Below are 20,992 nucleotides of genomic sequence, written 5' to 3'. Positions count from 1 at the left end.
ATGCACCAGCACTAAATAAAGCAGATGCCTGTTGTAGACGGGCTAGCTATGCTATGTTAAAGGCAACACAAAATGTTTTGCCCTCTTGGCTGCCAGGGCACACTGCTGACTTGTGTTGAACCATCTGTTGATTAGCACCCCCAGATCCCTTCTTGTCTCAAGCAATAGTCTTCAGCCCTTTACCTGGAGAATGCTGCTATATGCTTCTTTCTGTAAGAAAGGGTATGCTCATCGTTCAACCTGAAATTTTCTCCTTTTCAGTTTCATGTGTGGTGTTTTTCTTCTGTGCTGTCTACATCTTTCCTAAACTGATTCCTGTATTACTGCTATCTTCTTTTTTTTTAATCTTCATTTTTCCTCAGTCACATTTTACTGTCTTTTGTTTATTTATTTTAGTTTTTTAAGTTTCTCATCAGGGACAGTGTAAGACAGAACTATCACATTTTGTCCAGTAATTTCTGCCCCTCTTTAGCAAAGCAAATGAAATTCCACTCCATTGCTTCATCTCATGCTTCCCAGGCTGCTAGTTCTATGCTACTCTAAAATTGCTCAATTTTCCCTTTTCTGGGTTTTCAGATAATTGCAGTGAGGCTGTCCCTTTAAATTACAGCTCTTCTGTCCCCTATTTCAGCCAAGTTACTGAGCCATTTCTTCTCTATATTGCCTGAGACATTTTTTTTTCCTCCTTAGCCATGCTTCAGTGTCTCCCTGAAGTGTTTTCAGTGCTCTGCACAAAGAGCACATAAAGAAAAAAAAACATACTGTTCTTTGCATGTAACCTACATTGTACCATGAGGTTTCTTTTGTGGTACAAGAACTGGGCGGATGAGGCCAGAAACACCTTCCTTAGCAAAATTATTATATTGGGTTGATTTAATGTAGTGCTGGATTAGGCTCTGTGCTGTTTCCAAACTGTGACAATGGCCTTGATGCCTTGATGTCAGGTTCTTAGTAGTGGTGTGTTTTTTTTTTGTTGTTTTTTTGTGTTTTTTTGTTTGTTTTTTGTTTTTTGTTTTGTTTGTTTGTTTGTTTGTTTTGTTTGCTTTTTTCCTTAGATAATAAATTTGGAATTTTGTTCATTTTTTTGGCAGTAATGCAGACTCCCTGTTTGACCTTAAAAAGCACAGTATTTGCTTCCTCACCTGCAACACATTTGTGGGAATAGTACTGTCCAGCTTCTGTAGTGTGGTGCAGCACAATCTTTACATGGACAATTGTCTGCATCTGAAATGTAGTTACTTTTAGCATCAAAGTGTGTCAGCAGTGCAGATTTGAATTGTCACAAATGGTGAAAACTCCTGTCATGGCTACTGTCAAAAGTGAAATGTAATTATGAGACAGAATTTGGAAACAATGCAAGGGAATTGGAATAGAGACCTTCCAAAGGATGTTGCCAAAGACGCAAAGGGTCAGGACTTAAAGCAGCCTATACTGTGTGAGAAATTAACAATGATCTGGGAACCCCACTCTCACCGATGCCATGAATGTCTCAGAATCTGTGTTCACTAGCAGTGTACAAAACAACTGGGATTGAAGGCTGAGGAGTGAATGCTATGGAAACATGGTACATATTGTGTCTTTGCAACTCTCTTCACCTATACCTCTGAAGTAGTAAATGAGTAGGTGTATAAAAACTGCCAGGTCTATATTATTGTGACCTCATTTCTGTTTCTACCTTCTCTCTGTCCTTAACCAGCATTACTGTGTGAAGGCCTATGCTTTGATACTGAAACACTTCAAGCAACCTCTGAACATTTCAAGAGTGTCTATTAGAGATGGTGGGAACTACAGAGAATCTTCATGGATTCTAATGCTGGCATCAATGCAAGAAGAGTGTTGGGAATGGGTTGGCTCTGGATGGTCTGCTTCTTTCATCTAGTCACCTCTCTGGAAGGTAAGAGTAGATTTTATGAAATGCAAGAACTTAACAGGTTTTTCTCCAGAGGAAAAAAAAATAAAAGTGTGTTCTCCAGCATGCTTATCACAGTAAAGATAAGCATTAAGCAAATGCCTTTGTGTTTTTTGATGGTTACACTGTCTCCTGAGATATAAAAGATACTAATATTGTTTCTAGTGTAACAGGCAACAACACCTCATATGAAGAACTAGTCCCGTTAATGGATACTTCTATTGTCTGTTTCAGGAGTGACATTCTCAAATACTAAACTTCGTGCCCCATGAATAAGCTTGTTTATGCTTTGTATGTATTTGATTCCTGTGTTAACGTTTTTGCACCATGTTTGTTTTGAGAAAGTCTCTAAAGGTTTATGCTGTCTTACAAGGCAGCATCCAGTGGGCTACAGGAATTTTTGCCTCCACCATCTGAACAACTTGTCCTATGTAACAGACATGGAGAGAATACTTTGCATTAACAAGAAGAGGCAGTTTGGATTGAGCCAGCAGAGGAGGAGGCAAGGAGACAGAGCAGTGATGAGATGATAGAGTAAAGACAGGAAGGGGAGAAGAAAGGCCAAGAAAAGAGGATAAGAAAGAACAGGTGATAGGAGGGAGGATAATGAGAACAGGAGATGAGATGGCAGCTATGAGAGTGATTTGGAGAAGGGCAGAGATATTGTAAACCATCCTCTTGTTTGTTCAAAGAAATATCCTTGCAGCTACACTTGTTCACTGAACTGCACTGCATTGTGCTGAATGTTCATCTCGCATACATGAAAGCCTCTGAAAAAGGAGAGGAGAGAAGGGGAATCAAAGGGAGACAGGACAGGAAAGACCTGGAGCGAGGGAAAAAAAGAACTGTGGGAGATGCAAGAAAAAGTGAGTGAAGAATGGAAAGAAAAAAAAAATGATTTTTCTATTTAATAGTGAAGAGGAAAGCATTCTTTCACTTAATAGGAGGGGAGAAGAGCATAGTGGAATTGAGTGAGGGAAGTTCAGAGGGAAAATAATTGATGTAACATTGTACACTAATACCTAAGTCTCTGAAACCGTTCATTAATGATATTTAAATTAAGTACTTTAAGAGTTGTTATTCCTTTGTGTAAATGAGATACAGAAGGTGGGGAAAATGTCCTTCTTCCCCAAATATGAAGTAATTCAGTGACGCCTGTAGAAACATTTTCAGAATTCAGTGATCTCCCCTGAAAGTTTCTAGTCATGAAAGAATTTTGAAAATGCTCTTTGATACAACCACGCAGATCACATGATTTAAATGTTTTTATCAGAATAAGACAGTAAAATTCTGCCTATGGAGAAGTACAGCTGCTCAGGAGCTGAAATGCAACTCAGTGCAGTCAGGGGAGACAGGACCTTGTGTAGTGACAGTGTTATTTAGAACTAGGATTACTCCCCAAAGCTAATTAGTATCACAGATGTAAGTAATTTTGTTTTGGTCAAAACACAAAGAATTATTATACATTAGGGGAAGGACAGTAAGTGATGAGTGACATGTAAAAAGTTTTGCTGCAGTTATCCATAAGAAAGGAAAAAGAGCCATGGCCATTTTGTTAACTCATGATTATATATAGTAGAAACCTGAAACTTCAGATTAGAGGTTTAAGTTGAAAAAGCCCCTTCTGTCTTTAAGAAACCTTACCAAAAAAAAAAAAAAAAGGAAAAAAAGAAAAATAAAAGTTTTAAATCATAACTAAAATATGACTCATCACTAGCAGAAGAGGATTGACTGAGTAGGTAAAATCAATTAAGATAATTTTTCTTCAAGTTTTTATCAGGCATTTTTGTTTCAAACTAAATGTTTAAAATTTTCTATCAGTGGAAAAACAATATCGTTAAAACCTTGATATAAATGGTTAAGAAATAAAAGGAGAAGCTGGAGAGTGGAATAGAAAAATAGCCAAATTATTCACACTGTTTTTCTATACATCCTAAAGAGAGCAAACACTTTTTAGGCAAAATGCTTTTGAAATATAATGAAGGCAGTACCCTTTTACAAGACCTAATGGAACTTTAAGACTCCTCAGAAGAAGTTCTTATATGCAATTTAGAATGATTTTATTCTTGGTGGTGGTGTGGTTTTTTTAATGCATAAAAAGGAATTATCAGGCTGAATTCATTTGATACAGTTATAGAATATAGCGTCTGTCCAAAATTTTCCAGACATGATTTTTAGAGTACAGAACAATCTGCATGGGAAGCATAAGGCAAAACTGTTTTGGAAACAGAAGGCATTTGTAAACTTATTGTTTCAACTTTTTAAAAGGAAACAAGATTGCACAATGGTTCTCATTAAGATTGTGTTTACCAATGTTTATAGCACTTCAAAAGTTTTTGAGGTTTTAATTTGGGAAGCATTATTTTTAAGCTACACACTGGATGATAAAAAGATTTTTTCCTTGTTTTTGAAAAATCCTTAACTAAAAATGCACAGAAATTATATTTCTGTCAGTAGCTATGTATGTATGTTATTATTGTTTACAGTTTGTCATGTAAGATTTTTGGCAAGTTAACTTTATTAATCATAAAAGGTAGGGTAGCATAGAATTTCAGAACGCCTGATGGGCTACAGTCAAAATGTAGGAGAGCAAGTCAAAACTTTCTAATTAAATAGCTCTTACTAAGACAGAGTTAAATTTTCTGTGGAATGTTACTTTTGTTTCAACAGAGTTATAAATGCGTACAGCTATAAACACAAGTGTAGCTCATTTTGCAGAACTCATTAAATATGTGCAAAAAGAATGGTGTGTTCTGCATATGAATGACTATGTCTGTTTTACAGCAAATGGTCCAGCCTGTGGAATGGCTGGACAGTCTTTCTAAATGTTTTCTGGAAGTTCAAGACAGAGAGAGGTTAATTGTGCTGCTTTGCTAACAACTTTTCACATTAGTGTACCTCCTTAGCAGAAGGGAATATGGCCACAAAAAGTTGTGAGATCAGGTATTCTTATTTAATTTTTCCCCTACCTTTTCTACTAACTGGTTGATAACTTGGTTTATTGAAAATAGCTTAGATTGCTCAAAATGACTTGACATGAAGTGAAGGAAAACATTATTTTTTTTCCTCAAAGGTAATCTTTGGAGTAAGAAATGCTTGGCAGAGATAGGATCAACCTCACTAAACTGAGCAAAGATATTTTCTGAAAAAAAGGATGGCTGATCTCAAAAGGAAGGCTTTAAACAAGGAATCACATGCGAGGGAGAGAGCAACCAGCAGCCCTGTGAGGCAGTGAACAAAGGACATGCAGTGGTATGACAGGGAAGGAATCACAAAATCAACAAAATAAGTCTTATGTGGGGTCACCTCCAGCACTTGCTTTTAGGCAAGAAAGTTCCTATAAGGAACATTTTTCAGAAATCCCTCAGACCCTTTTAAAGAATGCAACACATTGGGGTGCCTCTCTTAAGTGCCTGTGTACCAAGGCATACAGTATATAGAATAAATTATGAGTTAGAGATGTGTGCACAGTTGCAGGGCTATGACCTTATTGGAATCGGAGAAGTGGTGGATGGCTCCCATGACTGGAGTGTTGCAGATTCAAATTAGTGATAAGTAATGGCAGTTCTGCAAATCTGAAAGTCTTGGGCTGAACTTCAGACTTTCAGAACAACCTATCAGAATATTTCTAAAGTTAGTAGACACAAGCTCATATTTGCTTTCTCATTTAGATTCATGCTTCTAAAGCCTTCTTTTATGTTTGATGATCAGATCCTTGCTTTTTACATAAAGATGTGTTGAGTGTGCAGGGGTGGACTCTGTGAGAAGAGTCCAGAAGCTACCCCATGTTAGATAAGGCAGCACCGAACAGTTCTTCAAGAACTGCTCCATTATCGATGCATACCACGGGGTCCATCTCTTGGGAGCAAACTGCTCCAGCACGGGACCCCACGGGCAGCAGCTCATCCCAGGCTCCCTGCTCCTGCATGGGCTCCTCTCCACATGCTGCAGCTCCGGCCTAGGGCCTGCTCCTGCGGGGGCTCTCCATGGGCTGCAGCCTCCTCCAGGCCACATCCACCTGCTTCACCGGGGGCTCCTCCACAGGCTGCAGCGTGGAGATCTGCTCCATGTGGGACCCATGGGCTGCAGGGGGACAGCCAGCTCCACCAGGGGCCTTTCCACAGGCCACAGGGGAACTGCAGCTGCAGCACCTGCAGCACCTCCTGCCCTCCTGCTGCACTGACCTTGGTGTCTGCAGGACTGTTTCACACTCCTTACTCTCCCAGCTGCTGTTCCCCAGCAGTTTTTTTCCCTTTCTTAAATCTGCTCTCACAGAGGCACAAACATCACTTCTTGGCTTAGCTCTGGCCAGCAGCAGGTTCCTCTGGAGTCAGCTGAAACTAGCTGTTATCTAGCATGGGGCAGCTCCTGGATTCTTCTCACAGAGGCCACCCCTTCAGCCCCCCACTACCAAAACCTTGCCACACAAACCCAGTACAGATCAGTTTGGGAAGAACAGCATCTCGTGGGAGGGACCCCATGCTGGAGCAGGGGAAGAGAGTAACTGTGAAGGAGCGGCAGTTACGAAGCATCATAGACTGACCACAGGCCCTGTTCTCTGCTCTGTTCCCCTTCGCCACTTGTGGGGTGGAGGTAGAAGAAGGTGCGTGGGGGGAAAGTGTTTTTAGTTTGTTTTTAGTTTCTCAGTGCTCTAGCTTGTTAGTAATAGTTAATAAATTGCATTAATCTCCCTGTGCTGAGTCTATTTTGGCCTTGACAATAATTGTTGAGTGATCTCCCTGTCTTTATCTCAACCCTTGAGCCCCTTCCATTGTACTTTTTCCCTCTGTCCCTTTGAGCAGGGGGAGTGAGAGAGCATTTGTAGTGGAGCTCAGCTTCTGAGCTGAGTAAAACTACCACACTCTTCAAGGATATTCTTTGAAGAGTCCAGTTGGATAATGCCATGGAGAGAAGAGGGGCCCAAGAAATTTGGTTAATATTTAAGGATCACCTCCTCCAAGCTCAAGGGTACTCCTTCCCAATGAATAGGAAGTCAGGCAAAAAAGCCTGCATGGATGAACAAGGAGCTCTTGGAGAAACTCTAACACAATTAGAAAGCCTGTAGAGGATGGAAGAAAGGTGGTGTGGAAGGAATACAGAGACATTGTCCAAGGAATTAAGTTAAAAAAGCTAAAGCCCAAATGGAATTGAATCTGGTCAGGGACACCAAAGACAATATGAAAAGCTTCTGTAAGTACATTGGTGACAAAATGAAGACTAGGAAATATGTGGGTGAATGAGATGGGGGATCTGGTAACAGAGGATGTGGAAAAAGCTGATGTACTGAATGCATTCTTTGACTCAGTCTTTACCAGCAAGACCAGCCTTCAGGAGTCCCAAAGAGCCTGGGGAAAGGCTGGAGCAAGGAAGACGTACCCTTGGTGTAGGAGAATCAGATCAGGGAGTACTTAGGCAAACTGGACCTTCAGAAGTCTATTGGCTCTGATGGGATGTACCTATGAGTGCTGAGGGACATAGCAGATGTCATTGCAAGGCCGCTATCAGTAATATTTGATCAATCATGGTAACTGGGAGAAGTGCTCAAAGACTGGAAGAAAGCAAATGTCGCTCCTGTGTTCAAGAAGGGCAAGAAGAAGGACTTCAGGTTGGCCAGCCTCACTTTGATCCTGAGGAAGGCAATGGAGCTGCTAATTCTGGAAGCCATTTCCAGGCTAATGAAGGAGAAGAAAGTCATCTGGAGTAGTCAGCATGGCTTCAGCAAGAGGAAATCATGCTTGACCAACAAGTTTCTGCAATGAAAAGACTGGCCTGGTAGATGAGGGAAGTCATGGTTGTTGTCTTCCTGGACTGTCTCCTATATGATCCTCATAGACAAGCTGTGAGCATATGGGCTCTATGGGATGACAGTGAGGTAGACTGAAAACTGGCTGAACAGCTAGCTGTTCCCAGAGCATGGTGATCAGGAGTGCAAAGTCTAGTTGGAGGCCATAATCAATAAAGATATTAAAGAGGATTGGCCCCAACACCGAACCCTGGGGAACACCACTGGCAACTGGTCTTCCTATTTCTGGCAATTTGTCTGGGATGTTTTGCACTGCTTTTGAAGTTGGGAACTGCAGCTGCTCCTCAGGAAAGCCTAAGAAATATAAGATCTCATGTAGGAATATAGGAAACATAAGTTCTGGCCCATGCTGAAACCTGAGGCCTGATTAACCATGACCACTTGATCATGTTTACCTTAGGATGGGTTTACTCTGCCCTTTCTGATGTTTTCTTCCCTTTCAAAGAAGGGCTGTTCCACTGGCTAAGTGGGGTACTTGGAGTACACATAACCCAGCGACTGGAACTGTTTTATAGCAAATCTGCACTGGTCAAGGGCACTCATCCTACCAGACTTTCAAAGTACAGTGGTGGACTTTGTCGGAGAGCAAAGACTGCAGCTCTCTGTCTGGAGCATCTGCACAATCTACCACAGCAGTGGCCAAAGCCTTTACCCAGACAGAGCTGCTGAAGCAAGAGTCTGCTGTGCTCAGACTGCAGTGAGTGCTTAGACCTTTTTCCTGGGGCAGGGACAGGGAGCAGACCTGCATGCAGAAGGTGTGCCCAGGTGGAGGACCTCCTGCAGTAGGTGGCTGAACTGCAGGAGGCAGTGAGAAGACTGCATAACATTAGGAAGGCTGAGATGGAGTTAGATTGAACACAGTCTACAGTGGACCCACAGCCCACGGCCAAAGAGCCAAAAACTCCCCCACCGGCACACACTGAAGGGAGTAGGGCCAAAAACACAGAAAAATTGAAGCTTGCAATAGCAAGGAGCAGCAGGAGGAAGAGACTTCCCCTGAAGCAAGGTGTGCCGTTGCAGAACCGCTTCACCAGTCTGCAGACTGATGAGGAAAGACCTGTCACATAAGGAGAAATGCTGGAGCTGACTAAGCCAACCCAATCTGCTCCTGAATAACAACCAAAGCAACTAAGAAAAGACAAAGGGTGATAGCAGTAAGTCACTCTTTTCTGAGAGGTACAGAGGCACCCATTTGCCAACCTGATGCATTCTCTAGAGAGGTGTGTTGCTTCACAGGCTTTTAAAAGGAATGTCACTCAGAGACTACCAAACCTCATACAGCCCCCTGATACAGCTGTTGTTGTTTCACATGGGCACCAGTGATAACAACCAGAAGTCTGATAAGTACCAAGAGGGATAACAGAGCACTGGTGGCAGCGGTAAAGGACTCTGGAGCACAGGTATTTTTTCATCAATCCTCCTGGTGAAAAGAAGGGGATTTGAGAGAGCCAGTCAAATCTGGCAAATCAAAACAGTTACAGGGCTGCTGGTATCACAGCCACAGGTTTATCTACTCAGACCATGGGACTCACTTTGAGAAACCTCATCTACTTGGGGATGATGGTGTCTATCTGCAACAGGAGGGGAAAAGATCTTCAGTCACAGGCTTGTCAAGCTGGCGAAGAGGGCTTTAAACTAAAGTTGCTAGAGGAGGATAACCTCAATCCATCCAACTCCTACCAGTTTGATGCTAGTGCCAACAATAGATGCCCAGAGCCTAGAGAAGGATCACAGATCAGCAGGAGAGCACCCAAAGAGCATCATGAAGGAATTTCAGCCACCCCAACCAGTAAGTCAGCTTCATCAGGGGCCCAACTCAAATGCCTCTATGCAAAGGCACATAACACAGGGAATAAATGAGGAGTTACAGACATACACATGCCTGCAAGACTATGATCTTACTGGTATCACAGAGACATGGTGGGATGGCTCTAAGTGTTGGAATGGAGTGTTGGAATAGAAGGATACAGGTTCTTCAGGAAGGACAGGCAGGGGAGATGAGGAGGGGGTGTCACCCTCTATGTCAGTGAGCAGCTGGAGTGCATGGAGCTGCGCCGAAGGATGGATGAGAAGGTGAACAAGAGCTTATGGGTCAGGATTAAAGGGAGGACAGGGACAAGTGATATTTTGGTGGGGGTCTCTAACAAGTCACTCAACCAGGATGACCAATCAGATGAGTCCCTCTATACAAATAGGAGCAGCCTCACATTCACAAGCCCTGGTCCTCATGGAAGACTTCAGCAACCATGATATTTGTTGGAGGGACAATAAAGCAGGGCATAAGCAATCCAGGACATTCCTGGAATATGTTGATGATAACTTCCTTCTCCAGGTGATAAAGGAGCCAAGGAGGAGAGGTGCTATTATTCTGGACCTCATTCTCACCAACAAGGAGGGGCTTGTGAGGAATGTGAAGTTCAAGACAGCCTTGGCTGCAGTGACCATGAAGTGGTAGGCTTCAAGATCCTTAGGGCAGCAAGGAGGGTGCCCAGCAAGCTCGCTGAACTGGACTTCAGGAGAGCATACTTTGTCTTCTTCAGGGAAGTGTGTGGTAGAATAGGACCTGATGAATGCATCCAAGGATCTTGAGAGAGCTGGTGGATGGAGTTGCTAAGCCACTATCCTTCATATTTGAGAAGTCGTGGCATTTTGGTAAAGTTCTCACAGACTGGAAAAGGGGAAACATAATTCCCATTTTTAAAAAGGGAAAAAAATGAAAATCTGGGGAACTACAGGCCAGCCAGTCTCACCTCTGTGTCTGGCAAGATCGTGAAGCAGATGTGCTGGGAAATTTTGTCAAAGCATATGGAAAACAAAGAGGTGATTGGTGACAGCCACCATAGCTTCTCTAAGGGAAAATTTTGCTTGACAGTTTGGTGGCCTTCTGCAATGGGGTTGCAGTGTTCATGGATAAAGTAAGAGCAACTGATATCATCTACCTGGACTTGTGCAAAGCATTTGACACTGTACTACACAACATCCTTGTCTCTAAATTGGAGAGACATGACTTGATGGATGGACCACTAGGTGGATAAGGAATTTGCTGGAGTTGTAGTCAATGGCTTGATGTCAGGGTGCCCTCACCATTACTGCTCATTATGATAATTGTTTAGTGCTGTGAGTATACTTAAACTTTGCCTGGGAGAGGTTTTGTCTGGCAAGAATATTTCAGAACAACTTACTAATGATGGCATAAGCATGATCATATTCCCTGCGCCTCTGTCTTGGTCTTGCTTAGTTTCCTAGTATAGATGTAGCCTATTGTATTTAATCTCAAAATATGAATGTATATTCTGGGTGTGTGGAAGCCCTCTACAAAAGTTGTTTTTTTTTGTTTTTGTTTTTTTTTTCAAAGACAATCTTGTGAGGGACAGATAAGATTTTTGCCTGACTCAGAAGAGCACAAAGTACTTTTTTATTTAATCTTTTTAAATATAAACAGAAATACTTCTGGATACAACTGGAGAAACCTCAGAGATTGGCTGGACCACTCACCCTTCTGATGGGGTAAGCATTTCTCTTGTCCATTCCTTGACCTTACCTCTGCTGGGATGATGTGCATGCAGTTGATAAAGAAAAGGAGACTGGAGCCAATGAGGCTTGGTTTATATTTTTGGACATAAGAACAATTTGAACATAGTCTGTTGCTCAGAACCAGAAGAGAAGAGGATAGTTGATATAATACTATTGCCTCTTCCTTACCTTCTTCCTTACCCCCTCCTTCAAAAATATTTATAAGATCTCTAGCCAACCCTCTACACAGACTAACTGTGGTGGAGTTGTGTAGGAGGGACTTCTGCTTTAATGTTTTCTTCAAAAAGTGGTCTCTTGTTCCTCTGTCTTACTTGTGTTGTGCATGTCTGTGGATATAAGAGATAGGGAAGTAGTGTGGAAAGGTGTGACTTTGTGACTTAAAGATACTCAGTGCTGTATGAGTTTTGTATGAGTTATGTCTTGCCACAGTTCTTTCTTACAGGCTTTAGAAGCTTTTCTTTACAAGGTAATACTTTGTTCTGTCTGTAGTGCTGTGCTGCACATGACAGCAGCAGGCTCAAATCTTGTCATAAACATAACAAAGACAGAAAAAAAGGAAGGGAAGAAAGCCCATCCTGTGTTTCTGGCACAGTTGAACACTGAATCCCTATTTTTTATACTATTTCTTCTTCTTTTTCTCTTCCATACATCCATTATAGTGGGATGAAGTAAGTGTCCTGGATGACAAGAAGCGCCCGATCCGAACCTTTGAAGTCTGCAATGTGGGTGAACCAGGTCAGAATAACTGGTTGCGTACTCGTTTCATAGAACGACGTGGAGCTCACCGAGTCCATGTCCGCCTCCGTTTTTCAGTGAGGGACTGTGCCAGCATGCGCACTGTGGCCTCTTCTTGCAAGGAGACTTTCACACTCTATTACCACCAGTCAGATGCCGACATTGCCTCTCAGGAACTGCCAGAATGGCGTGAAGGCCCCTGGACCAAGGTGGATACTATTGCAGCTGATGAAAGCTTTTCCCAGGTGGACAGCACTGGGAAGGTGGTAAAGATGAATATTAAAGTACGCAGCTTTGGGCCACTCACTAAGCATGGCTTTTACCTGGCCTTCCAGGACTCAGGAGCCTGCATGTCCCTGGTGGCAGTCCAGGTCTTTTTCTATAAGTGCCCAGCTGTAGTGAAAGGATTTGCCTCTTTCCCTGAAACTTTTGCTGGAGGGGAAAGAACCTCACTGGTGGAGTCACCAGGGAAATGTGTAGCAAATGCTGAAGAGACAAACACAACTGGGTCTTCAGGTGTTCGATTGCACTGCAATGGAGAAGGGGAGTGGATGGTGGCCATTGGACGATGCACCTGCAAGGCTGGCTACCAACCTGTTGATGATGAACGAGCCTGCCAAGGTGAGAGGCTTTTTTTTCTACCCCACTTTGTTGGTCACTTTGTTGGTCCTGTGTTTGCATATTTGGCATTTGCCTGGGAGTTTGTTTGCATATTTGGAAGTTCACAGAGCTATGAGATGAGATAATTCTCATCAATAATGTCTAAGAAAGTGTTTACTAGCAGTCTCTTCTCTTTATGCTTCCAGTTTCTCAGACTACTATTGGAGGGACCACTTGTTGGTGCTAAGAACATGTCTGGAAACTCCATTCAGGTCTTTGTTCAAGCTGCCTATTGGGTTCTGTCTGAAAAATGAGAAGTTGTAACTAACCAACTAAAATGTAGTTCCACTTCTTTACCGATGTGTAACAGTATTGAAGGAGAGATGCCACATGGAGCAGAGCTGACACCAGATCTAATACACTCTAGCATCTTAACTAGCTTGGGCCCTCTTGCTAGTGCTACTGAAAATAGTGGTCAGAAAGGAAAGGGGAAATAGCAGCAACCTGGTCATGGAACAGGGAGCATGGAGCTGGGGTCTGTGAGTCTGATTCAGTAAGGAACAGTGATAATGGTATTATCATTAGACTTCTAATGTGCTCTCTGTCTTGAGGCCAATGCTACTTTGTGTGAAATACTTGTAGGAGGAAGTAAAATAAATTGCCTATCACCCAATAAAGGTATTTGGCCAAAGTCTTGCCAAACTGTCATGACATTTAATTCCATACCACCTGTGTCATGCTCAGGTCACACACTTCCCAATACATCCTCATTAATCACCACATATGGAATGTCCGTAAAATGTTAATAAAATGTCCACTGAGATCTTTTACTCCTTGACTGTTATGATGGTCACTCTGGGACAGGAGAGATGGTGTGTTGTGTGAAGTTACTGGATGCCAAAGCCAGCTCAGGTTGGGTCACTGCTGTACTTGTACTGTCTTGTAAGGCTTGTCCTCCATTGTTTTGAGTGTTTCCTTCTATAGGACTCCTTATAACATGCAACTCAGATCATGGGCTACAACAATTTAAAGGTATATCCATCACAATCTCCACTGCTTGTCCCTTTAGACCAGAGGTCCCTTCAGACAGATACCTGCTGTGTTGTGGTATTATCCACGGCCACAGGCACTCCGAAGTATTCTGGCATGGCCTTCTCCATGGACAGAGACACTGTAAGGTGTACCTGCTGTGGCACAGATTTCTCTGTGGCCACAGATGCTTCAAAGTGTACTTTGCTCCAGAGTGGACTTATCTGTGGCCAGAGATGCTTTGGGATGTATGTGGTCCCATGTGGATTCATCCACAAATCCATCTGACTCATGTTCAGTCTGGAGTTCCAGCCTGTTCAGTACAGGAGCATAGGAACAGCAGTGATGCCCTGGTCATCTGCTAGCCCAGGCACATGTCCACAGTTCTTATCAAAATGCTCCCAAGTACAGAAAACAAGATAATAAGGAGTAGAGCATGTGAAAGAAGCAAAAGCAACCAATAACAAACACTAGACTCTAACATACAGCAAGCAAGCTCTGTGGCAATTATAGGAACCTGCCAATTAGAAGCTAAACAGCTGTAATATCTAAAATTTGCTCTTGCATACTGTAATCAAACCTGTCATCATCTCGGAACCTTTGAGTTCTACATTGGGCATCAAAAAGGACTGTTGTGTTTTTACCCTGGCAGGCAGCTAAGTACCACACAACCACTCATGCACTGTCTCCAGGTGGGCTGGGGGAGATAAACAGAAAGGTAGAAGTGCAAGAATTTGTAGATTGAGATAAAGGTAGTTGACTAGGTAAAGCAAAAGCCATGCATGCAAACAAAACAAAAGAAGGAATTCATTTGCCGCTTCCCATTGGCAGGCAGGTGTTCAGCCATGCCCAGGAAGGCAGGGCTCATCATGCATAATGGTTTATTGGGAAGAAAAATGCCATTACTCCAAACACCATTACCACTCCTCCTCCTTCTTTACTCCAGCTTTTATTGTTGAGCTTGATGTCATATGGTATGGAATATCTCTATTCAGTTTGGGTCAGCTGTCCTGGCAGTGTCCCTTCCAACTTCTTGCACACCTCCAGTCTCCTAGCTGTCAGGGCAGCATAAGATTCAGAAAAGTCCTTGTCTCTGTGTAAGCACTGATCTGCAACAACTAAGAACATCAGTGTGTTATCACCACTTTTCATCAAAAATCCAAAACACAGCATGGTATGAGTTCCTACAAAGACAATTGACTCTATCCCAGCCAAAAACACGACATGAATCTGAAAGTCATGATTGTCATGAATGTCTTCCCACCTCAACCTTAAGACAATCTATTAAACCAAAATGCTGCTTATGTTACTTATATAATTTTTTGTATAATGTTATTGTGGAGCTTCCTTGTTTTTGATATTCGGGTTCTTAATAATGTAAAATGTTGCTGCACCACAGTTAGTATTCTAAAAATTATATCTAATGTGGAACCCAGCTTCAGCTGCAGACACAATTTTAATGTTGGATTGTAACTTATTCAAGAGTTTGTCTAGGACATTGAGAGTACAAACATTTTGGTTAACACTGAGTTCAAATGCAGTGGGTAGTTAATGGTTGTCAGTGTGTTACCTAATTCCTGTTTCATTAAGTGATTGGGATTATGCAAAATAACATTATTAAAACACAGCTAATTGTGCTAGACACTTATGAAATGAATGTTGGACACTTATGAAAGGAAGTTGGTTAGTACTTTTTATTGTTTATTCTTTGAGAACAATTAAAATGTGCCTTTTGATTTTGCTCATCCTGAAAGAAACGTCACTACATTCATACAGTGCTGCTCCTGTGACAGAAAGCTCAGCCAGTCATATAGCATCTCTATATGGCTCTAGCACTGTTGTCTTTATCAGTAGTGTGACTATTCCAAAATCCAGGTAAACTGCCTGTCAATAATTCAGTATCAGACAGTAGTCATAAGTACTCCAAAAATATTGAAATTAGGCTTGCCAAATAAAAATGAGGATTTTTTTTTCTATATTCTTGAAGGTTCCATTTTTTCTAGTCTTCAATGAATGCTGATACTCCTCTGCAGCCTGTTATTGCAGGAGCTGAACATATATAAGAATGAACAAATATTTTAAGGATTACAATTGAAATAATGACAGTCTATCAAACTACAGAACGCTACACCCATTAGTCATTTCCTCAGCTTAGAACAGGCAAAAATTAGAAAAAAGAACCAACTAGTCAACTTGAATGTTAGAAGATAATTTTTCTCCTCATGGTTTTCGCAAAATTTTCTGGCTTGACAGCCATTCCTCATCTCCTCTTCTGCTAAAAATACGTTGCTGTCTTGTCTGAATGGATCCACGTTCTGCTAGTGTACTTTGTACTCTTGCTTGCTTATTATCTTTGCACAGAGTCCTTTCCAGTACTTCTCTGTGTATATTCAGTTCTTCCTGTGAACAAAAGGACACTGGGATATATATATAGTGTTCTTTATGAAATACATAGCAAAAGCAGTAGCCTAAGAGCAGATCTCTACTGAACATCCTGCATAGACCTCTTTTTATCAAGACTAGAGAGTGAACTATAGGATAGAAAGGCGAAGCAAGTTCTCTTATGCTGTAGTAGAGGAGTGTGTGGGCATTTCCCTCCTCCTCACCATATGGAAGCCTGCGGAGTCCTTTCTGGACCAGCTGTTACCTCTTTATTTAGTACAAAGAATCTGACAAGAAGCATTCAAAGTAGATATCTTTGTCTCTCCTGCTACCTTTCCAAGATAACTTTGTCTCTCCTGACCCCTACCATGACTTAAGATATTCTTTCTTTCGTTTAATAAGACTGTCTGTTGGTTCTTACTATATGGCAAATTTATCCAGCTAATCAGAAAAGTGAAATAACATCCATGAGCAGTTAACCCTCCAGGTGATACAGGATATAGTGTGTGTTGGGGATTCACTTTTTACTGTATCAAAGTAAACTTCTTCTCATGCTCAACAGCCAGAGAAAGGAATGGCAGTTTACAGAAGGAAAATGAAGGTTCGAATCCTGGTTTATTTTCTTCCTGTAGGTGTATATAAACAGGGTGCCTTGCCTTGCAGGGTTTCCTGCAACTCTAAGGGCTTTTCCATACAGAGGGCCTAGTATGGAAAGTTCTAGGTGATTGGGCCATCCTAGGTTACTGGTTCCCAAAATTCTGGATTGATTGGCTTCTTTCAAATTGACAGATTCATTAATGAAAATGGTTGTTCCTGAATTCCATCCTCACAAACCTGTTTACAATGTGATACATTTCTTGGTATTCAGTACCCACTGCTTATCCAGGGCTTTTAGCTAAAAGTCATGTGGTGTTTAAGTTACCAGATGCTTTTGCAAATAGTGCTCAGAATTCACAACTAAAATATTTTTTTAAAATATTTCAAAAATGAGAATGTGGGGAAAAAAGAGAAATGACTACTTGATAAAAGTGCTAAGCTGACACTTTTAAAAGAAGTAAAGTGAGCTTGAGGTCAGTGAAATAAAACTATTAGTTTAATAATATGAAATTTCTCTTTTTTCCTTTTCATGTCCAAAATACAAATTAATTCCAGTGCAGTTCTGTCAATCAAGCTCTATGTCTGTTTTTTGTTTGTTTGTTTGTTTGTTTGTTTTTTCCTGTCCCATAGTAGTATCCAATATGATGTCTGCCCCGTATCACTGAAAATGTGCTATTGCTATGTGTGTACCCCTACATCTGTAATTACCAACCGACTATCCACTTGCTGTTTCTGTAGCTCAGGGGATCGACTTTTATCCCTTTATCCAGTTTTGATGTCTGAGGGAAAGATTGTTGGAGTACAGGAAGGAACACAGGTTGAACCATATTTTGAAAGGGATGGAGCGGAGGGAGCTATGTAGATCATGAGATCTAAATATCCTTGTTGGGTATCATAATGTATGGGTCTTTTTGTGGCAAGGTTTTAGTCGTGGTAGAGACTGAAGGGGTATCTTCTGTTGGAAAAGGCTAGGGGATTTCCCATGCCAGACAACTGTTTCCAGTTGGTTCTGCAATGCCCAACTGCAGGACAGAGCTGAGCTGATCAGATATGTATGGCACTTCTGGGCAAACAATATTTAAGGTCAGAAAACAACAGACAGAGAGAGGAGGAGGGACTAGAAAGAGAGAAATAGCAGAGGGAACACCAAGGTCAGAGAAGGAGGAAGAGGAGATAGGTAGTCCAGGCACCATAGCAGATACTCTCTGCAGCCTGTGGAGGAATCCATGCCAGAGCAGATACCCACACTGCAGCCTTTGGAAGACTCCGTGATGGAGCAGATAGGTATTTTTTCACAGAACTGCAGCCTGTGGAGAGTCCATGCTGGGGCAGGGAAAAAGTGTGCGAGGAAAGAAGCTGCAGAGAGAAACTGCTATGCACTGACTGCACACCCTCCATTCTCCTCTGTGCTGCTTACGTGGGGTAGAAGAGTGAGGGAGTTAAGTTAAGCTTGGGAGTGGAAAGGTGTCGTTTTAATGTGGTTTGGTTTGGTTTGGTTTGGTTTGGTTTGGTGTTTTTTTGTTTGTTTGTTTTCTTTTTCTTTTTTTTTTTTTCTTTTTCTTTTTTCTCACTACCCAAATTTCTTTTAATCAGCTATAAATTAATTTTCCCCAAGCCAAGTCAGTTTTGCCTGTGATTGTAATCAGTAAGCAATTCTCTGTCTTACCTCAATTCATAAGCATTCACATCCTATTTTCTCCCCATGTCTTGCTGAAGAAGGGGAGTGGCTGGGTGAGCATTTGTCTGTTTGCCAAGATTAACCCACCACACACAGTTATCTCCTCTCTTCTTTCCCTGTATGTTTCTAGAAGTATTAGGGAAGAAATAGTTCTGCCTGGCTTCTGTATTAGCTATAGGCTCTTCTTTCATAGGATGCAGGAGTATATGAAGAAGTCAGCTGGAGAGGATAAAATTGACAGTCTCTTGTGACCACATACAGACCCTTCTGATTGCAGAAGGAATCACAACTGTATTACTGATAGTTGGAGGAGCAAATAACTGTGCAGAGTTGTTTGAGGGCTGGTATGGGAAGAATATTGAATGATTATTTTATGTGTTATGAAAAGATGTCCTTCCTTACCAGCCTGGTTAATTTTTATTTTTATTTTTTTGTAAATATGGGATCCTAAATAAATGTTAAGATTTATGTTAAAGCATAAACTTCAATAATCTGCTAAGAAATATGCATGTGCTGCTAGTATAAAATATATACAATAAACCTTTTTCAAATCTTAGTCACTTAAAAGATGCTTTCTACAAAACCAAAGAATAATTTAGGTTGCAGGGACCTGTGGAAATCCTCTGCTCCGACCCCACTCTCACAGCAGGACCAAAGTGTGTTAGGTCACTCAAGGTCTATTCTAGTCTAGTTGTCATTACTCCTAAAGATGAAGATTCCACAACATCCTTTAGCAACTGTTCCCAATGTTTTGTGACATGGTGAAATTTCTTTTTCCTATATAGCAGGAGATTGTAATAAGATGTAATAAGAGATTATTGCAACTTGTGTCTGTGGCATCATGTCCTATTGAGTATTGGTTGATAGTCGGCTGAATATGAGCCAGCAGTGTGCTCAGGTGGCCAAGAAGGCCAACGGCATCCTGGCTTGCATAAGAAGCAGTTGTGGACAGCAGGTCTAGAGAAGTGATTGTCCTCCTGTACTCGGCTCTGGTGAGGCCGCACCTCGAGTACTGTGTTCAGTTTTGGGCCCCTGGCTACAAGAAGGACATCGAGGTGCTCAAAAGAGTCCAGAGAAGGGTGACGAAGCTGGTGAAGGGTCTGGAGAACAAGTCCTACAAGGAGCGGCTGAGGGAACTGGGTTTGTTCAGCCTGGAGAAAAGGAGGCTCAGGGGCGACCTTATTGCTCTCTACAGGTACCTTAAAGGAGGCTGTAGTGAGGTGGGGGTTGGTCTGTTCTCCCATGTGCCTGGTGACAGGATGAGGGGGAATGGGCTAAAGTAGCGCCACAGGTGTTTTAGGTTGGATATTAGGAAGAACTTCTTTACTGAGAGGGTTGTGAGGCATTGGAGTGGGCTGCCCAGGGAAGTGGTGGAGTCACCATCCCTGGAGGTCTTTAAAAGACGTTTAGATGTTAAACTTAGCGATATGGTTTAGTGGAGAACTTGTTAGTGTTAGGTCAGAGGTTGGACTCGGTGATCTTGAGGTCTTTTCCAACCTAGAAAATTCTGTGATTCTGTGATAATAGTCTTCCTGATTAGCAGTTCCTCAGTTAATCATCCTTTAGACATCTCCAATGCCTGGGTCATCTTTCCCTTTCCTCAAAGAACGTATTTTATCTCTTTCATACAAAACAGAGTTAGCTATTGACTGGTATCACCTACACTGTCTTTATATACTCACATTAGGTGGCTAATGCCAGCAGTAAGATTCCCCCAGCAGTAGCATTCCCCCAGCAGCCTTTTCTTCTTTGAAATTAACAAACCCAGTGCTCTTAGTCTCTCCTGAGTGAGAAAACTTCATTGAAGTAAACTCATGTTTGGTAATACTGCTTGGCATCTTGTGTTAGATTATGTATTTATATATTATTTTTCTTTATTGCTTCTTTCTTCAGCTTCTGAAGTTTATTCTGCTACATGCACACATTTTGGTTCTTTTCATGTGATTTTCCTTCTGTCCAGTGATTGCTCTGTACTCATATTCCCTTCTTTCCCAGCCCAAGTTTTCCTTTCATTTCACCTTTTTTGCTTCACACAGTCCATTCCCTAATGGTCTTCACAATGTATAACTAGTTCATCCCAGCAGTTCATTAGGAAACAGTTCTCAGTCACTTAATCTGTTTTATCTCAGTTGATTTTATTTTCCCCTTTTTTCAATAAGGCAAAACCAAAACAACCCACACTCTTCTCTCCTTATGTTTCTTTCACTTCCCACTGTCTGTTCCCCACCTAACCAGCTGTAGAAACTATAAATCTCTAGATCAACCTAGGGGGCTATTACTATACTATGCCTCAAATATTCCTATATTCATTTATTCCTCCAAGTTTGGCTCCAGTGCCAGATTTGATGCTCTGTTCATTTTTCATATTCTCACATCTAGTATTCATTCTTGCTGTAGAAACAGATAATTCCTAATGTAAATCTCTCCTGAAATCTAATTATTCTATGCTGTTAAAAGTAAGTTTGAACTCGTGAACTGTTTCTAAATAAACTGAAAAGAATCGTCTTTCTGATATGTGTATTCTTGACCATACTTAAATTTTTTCCACTGTTCTTTTTTAATCTTGTTACTCTTCTCTTTGTGTCTTGATTGAATTCTGAGCTTCTTGGGAAACCTGCTTATTTGTGCTTTTTTTTTTTCTAAGATACTTTGTGTACTGTCATAAGAGGCAGTTGGCTGTCCCTTTGTTTACTTGCAAAAAAACAAAAACAAAAACAAAAACAAA

At 41.6% G+C, this 20,992-nt stretch overlaps 1 protein-coding gene across 1 annotated transcript in view; it reads left to right on the top strand.

Moving 5' to 3' along the window:
• Positions 1-1,711: 1,711 nt before the first annotated feature.
• Positions 1,712-20,992, top strand: part of EPHB6 (EPH receptor B6) — a gene marked incomplete at its 3' end in the record, with an annotated part of 56,887 nt that continues 37,606 nt past the window's right edge. The window contains exons 1-3 of the mRNA XM_082764188.1: positions 1,712-1,894; positions 11,155-11,219; positions 11,906-12,602. Coding sequence (XP_082620314.1) covers positions 1,801-1,894; positions 11,155-11,219; positions 11,906-12,602 — 856 coding nt within the window. The 5' untranslated portion in view covers positions 1,712-1,800. The remainder of the gene's footprint in view (positions 1,895-11,154; positions 11,220-11,905; positions 12,603-20,992) is intronic.

This window comes from Aythya marila, assembly GCF_965140915.1.
Source record: "Aythya marila genome assembly, chromosome: 1".
Taxonomy (NCBI): domain Eukaryota; kingdom Metazoa; phylum Chordata; class Aves; order Anseriformes; family Anatidae; genus Aythya; species Aythya marila.
Note: the sequence above shows the minus strand (reverse complement) of the source record. Positions and strands in the feature narration are given on the sequence as shown.